Here is an 11,278-nt window from a genome sequence, read left to right as displayed (position 1 = left end):
TAAACTTTTAAAAATAATATCAGTTTTATTAAATATTCGAGAACGGATCCAGAGGTCGGATTTATACAGGAGGGTAACACGAGGGGGATTTTTTTTAATTTATTTTGTTTTCTCCTACTGGCTAAACAAACGTCATTCACTTTTTTTTTCTCTCTTTTTGTAATTTTCCCTCTTTTTTTTCCCCTTTTAAGATGGGATTGAAACACGGACGGTGCTAAACATAAATATAAATACAGAGACCACAAATACAGCTAAAAATATTCACACAGAAACGGTCACAGTTTGTAATATGCCATAATGACCCCCAGGATTCTTTAAATACAATTTGCCTGGGCTGGGCATTTGCTGGGGCAGAGGGGCCGGGCAGGGGCTGCGGGGAGGCCCTGGGGGTTGCTGTGGGGCCACGACGCGCTCTCCTTGGGCCTCCCGCCCTCCCCGGCTGCCAGGCCGGGCCCTGAGGCCCCGGAGCGGAGGCCCCGGCCCGGGAGCCAGCTCTCCGCGCAGGGGCGGGGGTGGGGGCGCCGAGGGGGTGGGAGGCCAAGTCCTCATTTGGAAGGAGATCTGTGGAGCTGAAGCGAGGTTCAGGGACGGAGCCCCCAAGGCCTGGGCGGGGGAAGGGGCCTGCAGAGGAGCCGAGAAAGGAGCTAGCGAGGGAGCAGGAGGAGGAGGCGCGTGGTGGAAGAGAGTTTGTGCGGTGAGGGAGGGGTCCAGAGTTGACTTTCAGGTCCATATTTGACTCCCTAATTTTGTTTTAGGGAGTCAAAACGCATCAATTGTGCCAGTGATAAATATAGAGGGTGTGATTAGGAGGGAATTGGGGGGGAGCAAGGGAGAAGGAGAGAGAGGGGTGGCAGGGACAGTTCTGGTCACTCTTTCTGCTTCTCCTCCTCTGTCTCTTCCCGCTTTTCCTCTTTTCCGCCCAGGCTGTCGGCCGCGGCCCCTCCGCCGCCCCCTGAGAGCGTGGACGTGAGATTAGATTCTTTTTTCCACTTCATCCGGCGGTTCTGGAACCAGATTTTGATCTGTCGCTCGGTCAGGCAGAGCGCGTTGGCGATCTCGATGCGCCGGCGCCGCGTTAGGTAGCGATTGAAGTGAAATTCCTTCTCCAGTTCCAGGGTCTGGTACCGCGAGTAGATCTGGCGACCGCGCCTCCGGTCCGCTCCATAGCCGACCCCTAGAGATCCGGGCACAAAACACACTAAAAACAATCAGCAAGGCATCCTCCGTAGACGATTTAGCCTAGCAAAGTCCTGACCCTCCCAACTTGGCCAGCAGCTGACGGGCCCCCTCAGACTCCAGCCTTCTCCCTTTTGCCCTGCCCCACCCCCACTGGGGGTACAGCCAGGATCCCAACTTCATTCAGTCCCCCACCGTATGTGGGTGGGTGAGTGTCCCAAAGAAAGGTGGGGGGGGGAGGGCAAGAATCAGGCAGAAAGCTGTAAGTCTAAAAACTGGTTTTTGAAAAATCCCAAATACTGGGGATGAGGGCCCCATTTCTCAACGACTGGGCTCCCCCACTTCCCCAAGCACCCTAGCTCCTTGGAAACTTCTCCCCACTTCTCTGCCTCCTACTCTCCCCCTCCTTTCTCCTCAGCCTGACTCGACTTTGGGGGGCTCCCCTACCCTTTGCCCCCTCCCCTCATACCCTGCCCTGTTCCTGCCCCCTCAGCCTGGAGCCCTCCAATGCGTCAGGGGCCGAGGGGGCCAGGCCCCTGCGAGCAAGCGGGAGGCGAGCAGAGGGGGCAGAAGAGGGGGCCCTGTCTCGGCGTCGGCGAGGAGACGAGCGTGATTGTTTTTATGGGGCCATAAAAAACTCTCTCCGCCCGTTCTTCTAGGGAAGCCGGTCATAAAGCCAGTTCAGTTTATTTAATTTATATCTCGGAGCTGTAAAACTCACCACTGTGCGAATTCATTCGCTGCATCCAGGGGTAAATCTGGATACTGGCTTTCTGGTCCTGGGGCGCAGTCCTGCCCTGCTCAGAACTAAAATCCTGAGCGATTGAGGTCTGTGTGTTATGTCCTAAGGTGTTTTGTCTGCAGTTTGAGAGCATGTCTTTCTCCTGGTAAAAGGAATTAGATCCATAGTCATACGGCCCCCGGCTGGAACTGAACACGACATTCTCCTGTGGCGAATAAAAGGGAGTCGAGTAGATCCGGTTCTGGGCAACGGCTGCTCCATAGGTCGAGAAATGCCTCACTGGATCATAGGCGGTGGAATTGAGGGCGACGTTGGGGAGGACGTCCTGGCCCCCGGCGAGGTGGCAGGATAAGGAAGGGTTAGTGAAGTAGGAATTCATCCCTTTGCCTTTACCTGGTCGGGCTATGATTTCTTTAATATTTATTTCTGTCTCCAGTTTGTACTCGGAACTAGATGGTTATAGGGACGGCTCCAATCCAGGACAGACAAAATGACAAAGTCAGCTGACCCCCTTCTAGCCAATCGCAAGCCAGATGTCAAGAAGGGGGAAAAAAATCGCTTCTGCTTCTGTTGATTCCCTAGTTGAGACTAAGTGTGTGCTTTGAAAGTAAGACTTGGATTTCTTTTAAAAATATATATGTTAGGGAACTGATTTGGAGGTGAGAGAAGGGTGAATATGCATTAGCAGGGCCTTGGGGCCCAGGAAAGAGGGGCTACACTGCTAGGAAATCTCTAAGCTCCAGCTAACTTTACTGTGCTGTGGCTAGAGCCAGGGCTGGAGAAATCCCTCTATTTTCGATCCGATTTCATCGTTTATATCTTCCCCCTTCTAAAATTACACCCTGATTTCTCCATGGGAAGAGCCCCTTCCCAGCTCAGGGGGGGGAATCCCCAGAAATCCTGCAGGAAATCCTGGTTTGACCCTCCATGGAGTGAGTCCTCATCACTAAGCCAGGATTCCCCCACCCCAGTAATTAAAAAAAAAAAATCAAAAGTAGAAAGAAACTGCATAAAACGTGGCGCTCAGAGGAAGGAGAGTGTGGCTGGTAGGCTTAGGTGTAAGGGGGATGTAGGGAGTAAGTAAGTCTAAAGGGGGTAAGGATGAGACTTCAGGGTACAGTGGCGAGCTAAAGTGGGCAAAAGGGCCATGCATCCGCTTCCTCTTCCTTTTAGCCTCCTTCTGCCTCTCAGAACCCCCTTTTTGGGGGGAAGCTGCTGCAGCATTTTGGTAGAAAAGGGGAAAATGTATGAAAATACAATAGAAAAAGACAGAAAGGAGTAAAAGGTGGGAGAGAGAAAGGAAAATAAGGAAGAAGAAAGAACTCTGAGAATCTTTCTAGACACATCAACTCCTGTTTATGTTGGTGAGAATTTATGATTTGGAGCCAGGGAGGGCCGGTGGGGTAATTCACATAAGATCCAGGCAGAGAGACAAGGCTGGTGGGGCTCTGAAGGACAGTTAGCGTCTGGCAGGCTCGAGCCCCTACACAGGTCAGAAGCCCCTTGCCCCTGCCAAGGGAGGCACCCCTGGACCTGAGCCCTGGGGGCTTGGGAGATTCCAGCAAAGGGCTCCTGGGGAGCTCCCTCAAGGGCCAGCCACACCTGGTAGAGCCGGGCCTCTCAGCAGCCCCCACCCCCATTTTCTTTCCACCTTGGGGCCGAGAAAAAGGAAGGGAAGGTTAGGAAAAAGGCAGCTGAGTACGAGGCTTCTGAGGGAGCCGCAGTGGGCGAACTGAAACAGCGGAAGGTGTGCAGATGTGGGTTTTCTCCTGATTAATCCAAACTTAATTTGATATCGTGACATAGACTGAAAATGCTTTGAGTTGACAAAGAGGGGGCGGTGGGGCTAGCGAAGGAAGCAGTGGAAGCTCATATTTTTCTCTTCACCATTTTGGGGGGGGGGGTGGCTATAACAAGAACCCGGATGTCGCCGGATTTTATGATCTTTTCCTTCTGTGTAACAAAGCGGAGTAATCAATGGGTAGCAATAAAGCCATAAACGGGACTACGCTGGGAAAAAACTCGTTTATTCATCTTCTGTAACGTTAAGGTTTCCCTGGAGTGTCGCTAGGGGGGAAAAATAAAGTTTCGAACCCAAAAGCAGACAGTGTGTAGGAGCTGGTGGAGACAACATGTTAGTTAATACATGAACCTCGTTAGGGGATTGAGGAGTCTCCCTGTCTGACAGTTTGTGTTGGCTCTTAAAAATACAGCCCCAAACCTTCAGAAAGGAGGGAAATTTGCTGATATTTAAAAGGGTTAAGGGAAAGACCCCCATATTATAAAGGTTCCCCCTTGTGGACCATACTTTCTTCTACCCAGCGAGATAAAAGTGAAAGATTGAGGAGGGTTCCAATTTAAGAGGGAAATTCTGAGAGGAGTTGTCTCATTTGGGGGTGACATGGCAGGTACATAAACACAGACACCAGCGTGACTTGATTTTTGCTCTAGAATCCAGCTGTCCTCAAATTCATGGCATGCCTGGACAGAGGTTTTCAACAGCTGGCTGGGGCTCCAGGCCCCCTGGAGGGCAAAGAGGTAGAGTGAGAAAGAACTGGGGGGGGGGGGCGAAGACCCAGAGGGCTGAGCTAAGAAACAAGTCAGCGCACCCCTGGACACAAGTAGCCGCTCCCAGAGTTCCCAGCCTCATTTCTGCCCTGAGGGTAACAGTGTAACACATAGAACAGGCCGGAAGAGAGAATAAGTTCCCTCCTCCCCGCCCCCCCCCCATTTCAGAGAGAGATTGCTAGAGGGATAAATCATGTCAGTGATATTTCCTTCAAGATATTAAATTGTTGCAATGTACAACAAATTGAATGATGGAAGATAGGATGTCTTAATGAGGTTTCGTTTTCAATGAGTGTTGATTTTCTATGTATTTTTAAATCTCTTTTATGGGTGGGTGGGTGGGGGAGTGGGGGAAGGAAGGACCTTGGAAGAAAGAAGGGACTTCTAGGGAAGCATGTGCTGCAGCTCCCCAGCAAGGATGCCTGGCTTTCCTTGAGCCCCTCCTAAACAAAGTCTGGAGGGGAAAGGGGCCCCAAAGTTGGGGATAGTCTCATTTGGGGCCTAAAAGCAGTGGGCGCGGGGGGTGGGCGACCTGAGGAGCAGAATGTAAGTCTCAGCCCCGGAAAGTTAAGTGTTTTATTACGTCCCTAAACAGAGGGCAGAGACTGAAAGGTCTCGCCGATTTATAATGAACAGAAACCAGCTGCTGGGGGAAAAAGGCAGAAATGCTAGAAGGGGGAGAGGAGGGGAAGCAGAAATACAAATAAATTCCCCCACTGCTTAAAGATTTTCAGCCAAATTAATTTCCAACATACTCTCCCCCATCACCTTCCATTCCTGAGAAAAGAAGCCTCCTTCTTTCAGTTGGATCTTTAATTATGCAGCTGAAATTTGCTGGAAGGATTCGCTCCAAGGGGGGAGAGCAGGTCAGATGAGCCCGATTTTCCCTCCATTGGATTATATTTTCCTTTTCTCATCTTACGTTAATTTTATTTTTTTGGCAAAAGAATGACTGTCTATGGGGGGATAGCTGGGACTTGGGTTTTTCTAAATATATTTATATTTTCCTGTTAAATTTGTCTGAAAACAATTATGGAAACTCATCAGCAGAAGCAAGAACAGATGTTTTATTAAAACTGCAGTTGAGCTCTGTAAATATGCACAAGTCCTGGGAGGGGTTGGGGGGGGGACTTGTTCTTTGTTTCTATAAAACAAGCCTAGAGCAATCAGAGAACACCCCCATCAGGCCCGCAGGTCTCCGAGTTGCTCTGCCCCTTGGGCCTCCGGAATCAGGCATTCCGAGGGGGTTTGGCGGCGAAAACAGATTTTCACTTTCGGAGCTGTAATTAGTGGATTCGAAACAGAATTCAAAAAACACAGTACAGGAATAAAGGGGGAGCGTTGCCGCTCGCTGCTCCAGTCCCCCTATCTCCCCAGCCCAAAACACATGCTTTTCATGAGCGCTAATTATAGGAGAGGGACCTTCTGCAGGCGCCATGGGCCTGCATGGGGGGCAGTCACTGGCCTGGAGTCCCCAAGGCTATGGGGTGCTCTGGAGGCTGGGCACTTGAAGGTTTCTCAGAACGAGTCAAGCGCTCCTACCCCAGCCTGAACCTGCTCCAGGCCAGGGGCTGGAGGCCCGGGGCAGCTCTGAACTGGGGAGAGGATAGGTGTGACTGGGAAGGGGTTCGTGGGCAGGCCTCATCTTGCCTGCCTTTGCTTTCCACTCTGCTCTGGGAAATATATTAATTTCTTGGGGAAGGGGATCTGAAGCGAGAGGGATGAGGTCTGGAATTTTTGCTGGACAGTCTTTTCCAGAGGTCCCGGTTAGTTTGTGTTCTGCCAGTCTTCTCTCTCTCCCTAGATCCCCCACTTCTGCGCAGATGTCTGTGACTCACCCAGCCTCGCACACAGATACACACACTCCCTTTCGGGCTGCCCGCGCACCACAACTATAGCTCGCGCCTCCGGAGGCTGCTCAACGACCTGGACACCGGGGCCGCCAGGACTCAGCGCTCGGCCTGGGCGCTTGGCTGCCCGGAAGCCTCTGCAGCTGCCGGACCCACCCCTGCCAATTCTCAATTCTGAGAGCAGGGGAAGAGCGGTTGCCCCACCAGCCCCTTCTGTGCCACTGGGCAAGGGCCGAAATCCCTCTTGCAGAGAAACCCCAGTTTCAATAATTGTTCAGCTCACCTTACAATTCCACTGTTTGGTTAAGGCTTTGCTGTTCTAGAGTGGTTGCTCAGTTGGGCCGACTGGCTTATGATTAGAATTCTTTCAATTGGAAAATTGAAAAATAAATCCTACTCCAAATGTCTAGTGTTTTGCGTATAAGTTCCTTTGATCTCCACAGAATCCGGAGTAAAAGGATTGCAAAAAGAGAGTCTCCAAGTCCGCCAGAGAACCTGAATGCGGCAAACTGGGTCGGCTTGGGGACACCAAAGCATAGCTCACCCAAGGAGCCTCCAGTTTCTGCCAGATATGCTCCGGGGAAGTTGTCTGAACGCATGCCTCCCCATGCACACACTGCATTCCAAAACAGAACGTTCCTCCTCCTTTCAAAGTTCAGGCATGGAGACACTTGGAGAAAAGCGAAATTTGACACATCCAACCCGGAAATGGATCCCATTTGGGGGTGCTGATATTCTGGGGACAGGGCCCAGGCTGGCCAGCTGAATGGAGTTGGGGGTCAGCAGGGAGGGAAGAAGGAGGAAGAGGCCAGATGGGGCATGTCAAGTGCCTGAGAACTGCCCCAAACACCTCTGAGGCCTGGGCTGGCAGTTCCTCTTTTGAGCTAAGAGGCTGAGAGGCTGCCCAAGCTGCTTTTGCTTTATTTGCAATTAAGCAGAGAAGAAAGGTACATGCAGAGGCTCTGCTAACTCACGTCCTATTTTCTCTCCTCCCTCTCTCTTTCCAGATTTCTTACTGACCTTTCTTTACCACCACTCCACTAGGCCGACACAAGCTCCCACAATGCCATTTGTTTAGCTTCTCAATTCACTTCACTAACTGAAGGTTAAAAAGGAAAATAGATCCCAAGCATCTCTGTCCCATCCCACTCAGCCCTGAGCCCCTTTGGGCTCCCTTTGGAAGAAATCATTTCTGGCTTTTGGGGGCCTGGTCCCCAAGCGTCCCACCTCTGTCCCAAGCAGCTGAATACCAGCTGAGGAGAGGGCCTTTGGACACAGTATCTCATCCCCGCTGGGCATGGGGAGGGAACTCAGATGCTGAGTGACATTTCAGGGCGGAAAAGCAAGTGGCCCTGGTTGGCCCAGGAGGAAGAATGAGAATCTAGAATATTAAGAATATTTTTCGCCCCAAGAATGAGGCCAAAGGATCCTCAAATTCCTGGCTTCTCATATCCCCTCCCCACTAAGCACTGCCTGGACCCACTTTGTTGGTTTATGAGCACTGTAAAATTCAGGAGCATGGCATTTATGACGTCACAGTGAGTTGTCATGAGGAAATTGTAAATGTCATATAAGTTATATACAGTAGGAGTTTTGTGTGTGTGTGGGGGGTGTGCCCTGCCTTTTTTTTTTTCCTTTTCCCTTTTCCCCTGGCGTAAGTTCTCCCAGTTGAAAATAAAATGTTATTATGTTCTGGAACAATAAGCCAACAATGAAACATCGTCCTCATTTCCCTATAAATAATTTTATCCTTTATTGTTTGCAGATCTGAGAGAACCATTTAATCTGCACTGGCGAAAAGAGAGAGAGAGATGGGGAGGGGGGAATTAATTTCAGAAACGAGAATATTACTTACTTCGATGATACTCTTTTAGATTTGATAGCCAGGAGCAAGATTAGAGGCAAACAGCGGCCTCTCCGACTCTATACCTGGCGGGATTGGAGATTTATAGGATCTTTAGCGAAGGGGCAATTTAATTTTGTAGGATTTGCTTAAATTCACTGCTATTTTGGGGGACTGAGGAGAAGGGAGGGTGAGGGGAGAGTGACAACACTTTATCTAGTTTTATGCATCCGCCAACATTACCCTGATTTAAAACCCAACAACCTGTGTCTCAGGGAAAACTCCTGCAGAAAGGAGTGGAGGAGTGGGGTAAGGGGGGCTCGGCTTCCTCAATGACTGTGGCCCCCTTAACCAAGCAGTTGCCAAGGGGAAAGAAGAAAAGCCGGAGGCGAGGGGAGGGCAGCTCTAAGTCTCTCCACCACCAGGACACCCGGAGGTTTATGGTGTCCCCATAATTCCCCCAACCCTATAAACAGCTGCCCTATTTTAGGCCGATTTCTGCTTCGTCCCCTGGGAAAGAGAGAGTGAGGGAGGAGGTAATGGCCGGAGCAGGGTGCCGGAAAGGGGAGGGAGCAGAGGATAGCGCCGCACTTTGTTCTCCTGGGTGAGTTTGCTGGTTTGGCGGGTTTCTGACGCAGGGTGGCAGCAGACAAAACAAGTAAACAACTCACAGACACAATAAACAGGGGCGGCTGCAGCCACAGCGGCAGAGGCCGGGGGGCTGCGTAAGGGGCACAATTTGGGGGTCATGTCACTCCAGCACCCACGGGTGGCCGAGGTCCAAAAGCCCAAGGCTGCCCCCAGCGCTGGCAGGAGAAGGTGGAAGAAGGCTGCATGTCTCGGCACCCGGCACCCGCAGCGTGTCTGGACAGGAGTCTTGGGAGGAACCTGATTGCCTAGGGAGTGGAGGAAAGCCCCACTAGCCCCTTTCCTGTTCTTACTTTCTTTCATGAGCTTTTCACGGACATTTATATTCTCCCCTGCTCTGTCTTTTCGGGGCCCCAAAAGGGAGGAAGGCTAAGAAAGGAGGCTGTTAATTCCCAGCCCCGGGCCACACTCAGTGCCCCAGGCCCACAGGCAGCTAGACCCAGTTTCTTCTCCGGCTCTGCCGGTCAGCCTTCGCCCCGCTTCGGTCGGTAGCTGAGAGAATTAAAACGAAATCTCACCCGTAACCAGATCTGCCTATTTGGGAAGCGTAGAGAGCCCCTAATCTGCCCCCCAGACAACGCAGGCAAATCTGGGGTCCGGTGAGCAGGGGCAAGAGCGGGGATAGATGTTCACCGCACCCCTAACCCATTCTGTCTCGCCTTCTCCACCAGCCTTTTCAAACAGCTGCCCCAGACTACTTCCCAGAGGCCACCTTATTAACTAGCCACTCAGATCTCCTTTGCTGTCCCAGCAATGCTCAGGCACCAGGGCCTAGCCGAGTGCTCAGAACTGCTCAAACGTCCACTTTACCCACGAAAACACGAAAAGAGCTTCCCACAAAACTCTCACTTTCAACACAACAGTGTTCCCCTGGTAAACAGCCTCTGAGTTGGGGAAGTTTGGGGGGGAAGTGTGGAGAGAAAGCCGAAGGGATTCAATATTTCCCTGGCCCAGCTGCTTGGACTGTGAAGGCAATAAGGTCTGAGAGAGCCTTTGTGGCATCCGTTGGTTACTGGAACCCGCATACTCCGATTCCAGCGTGCACACATTTCCAGGAGAGCATGCCCAGAGAGCCTTCTTGGTGCACCCAGTGCCTCCTTGAGCCCAATCCCATCTAACAAAATTTTGCATGCACATAAAACGGTGTTTGAGCGAGTATAAGCATGGTAATATACAATTAACCACCGAGGAAACATGAGTCTGTATATATTCACGCATAAGTCAGAGTCTGTACATTTGAGCCTGTATATAATAAGTGTATAAAGCTACCAAGCCTGGTTTTTGCAACACAACAGCCAACCCAACAAGGCCGCCTTCTCCAAACAAGGGTGCATTCTTCGTGGGGATCACAACTGTCAGACCCAGGGGGAGAAAGGGTTTGCTCTGCCCATTTCTCCTTAGCTAGGAACTGGTGCATGAAATACAGTCCATGGCAGGGCTGACAAAGCCTAGAAGGGGCAGGCCTGAGGTGCCCAAAGAGGGGAACGCTAGGGGCCCTGGGCTCCGGGGAGTGTTGCCAGAACCTGACCCACAGATTCAGTGCCTCTGCCCAGCCTTCGTCCTGGGCGTCCTGGGCGTGTGCAGAGTCCTTGAGCCAGATTCTAGTCTCAGCCGCCCTGGCTATTATTAGATAATCACACCAGTGCTTTCCTGCACTCAGGACCACGTTTACAGGGAATCTGGCCTGCAAGGAGGCTGGGGGTTGCCACTGGTGGCCCCTCTTGTGCTTCTGTTTGAGCACCAGGAGGGAGAGAAAGAAGGGAAAGAAAATCGAAAGTAAGGAGGGAAGGAAGGGGTTGGCGTTTGGGGCTGGATTTATCCCCTGGCCAGACTAGAAAACTGGAAAACCAGGATCAGTCACTGCTGCTATGCTTTCTCTGCATCCCTCTGTCTCATGAGGAGGATCTAGGGGGTGAAGGACGTGGGGGCCTGCAGGACCCTAGCCAGGAAGGGACAGAAAATCAATTGATAAAAATATTATATAAGGACACCTCGGATGCAGCCGTTAACCCGTCACCCATGAACCCAGCACCCTGAAATTTCGCCAGCAGCACATCTGTTTAGATCCCTGTAGGCCGAGATAAATACCCCAGCCTTACCCAGGCCCAACCCTCCGAAGGGAGGGGGCCCCTCTAATATCCCAGGTGAATCCCCACTGTCCTGAGTGGCCTTCCCCGGAAACTGTTTTCCTCGGGGGGGCAAACAAAGGAGACTCGCGCGCCCCCCCCCACAGTCAGTGCGGCCTTCGGCGGCGGGGCGGGGGGGGGGCAGACAGCGGGGGCAGACAAAATACAGGCGAAAGAGAGAAATAGAGGCCTCACCGGTCGGCGGTTCCCACATTACGCCAGGAGAAAGGCTCCCATTTTCAGGCCTCCAGGGCCCCTCCACTGGCCCACCGCACTCCCCTTGCCCTTCTCAGGTCCCACAGACACGGGGTCTCGCGGCCGCGGC

General features: G+C 51.9%; 1 protein-coding gene across 2 annotated transcripts; it reads right to left on the bottom strand.

Annotated features, from left to right (window-relative positions):
* On the bottom strand, positions 1 to 11,278 carry HOXC6 (homeobox C6). Of its 2 annotated transcripts, XM_030322789.1 has the most exons (3): positions 11,149 to 11,278; positions 1,898 to 2,060; positions 1 to 1,174 (listed from the first exon to the last, which is right to left on the bottom strand). In XM_030322789.1, the coding sequence occupies exons 2-3, from the start codon at positions 2,049 to 2,051 to the stop codon at positions 867 to 869; spliced, it is 462 nt and encodes a 153-aa protein (XP_030178649.1). In that variant the 5' UTR covers positions 2,052 to 2,060; positions 11,149 to 11,278; the 3' UTR covers positions 1 to 866. The 2 variants fall into 2 exon arrangements, with proteins under 2 accessions (XP_030178649.1, XP_030178647.1); XM_030322787.1 differs by lacking the exon at positions 11,149 to 11,278 and having other exon boundaries at positions 1,898 to 3,200.

This window comes from Lynx canadensis, chromosome B4 (assembly GCF_007474595.2).
Source record: "Lynx canadensis isolate LIC74 chromosome B4, mLynCan4.pri.v2, whole genome shotgun sequence".
NCBI classification, from domain to species: Eukaryota; Metazoa; Chordata; class Mammalia; order Carnivora; family Felidae; genus Lynx; species Lynx canadensis.
This window is presented reverse-complemented; position numbering and strand designations above follow the sequence as displayed.

What these genes read in the sequence shown, in the direction of transcription:
- HOXC6 (XM_030322787.1), bottom strand. Translation starts at nt 2,297, where the DNA reads ATGAATTCCTACTTCACTAACCCTTCCTTATCCTGCCACCTCGCCGGG. An exon ending in GCGAATGAATTCGCACAGTG is followed by an intron (nt 1,175 to 1,897) that starts GTGAGTTTTACA and finishes CCGGATCTCTAG; the next exon opens with GGGTCGGCTATGGAGCGGAC.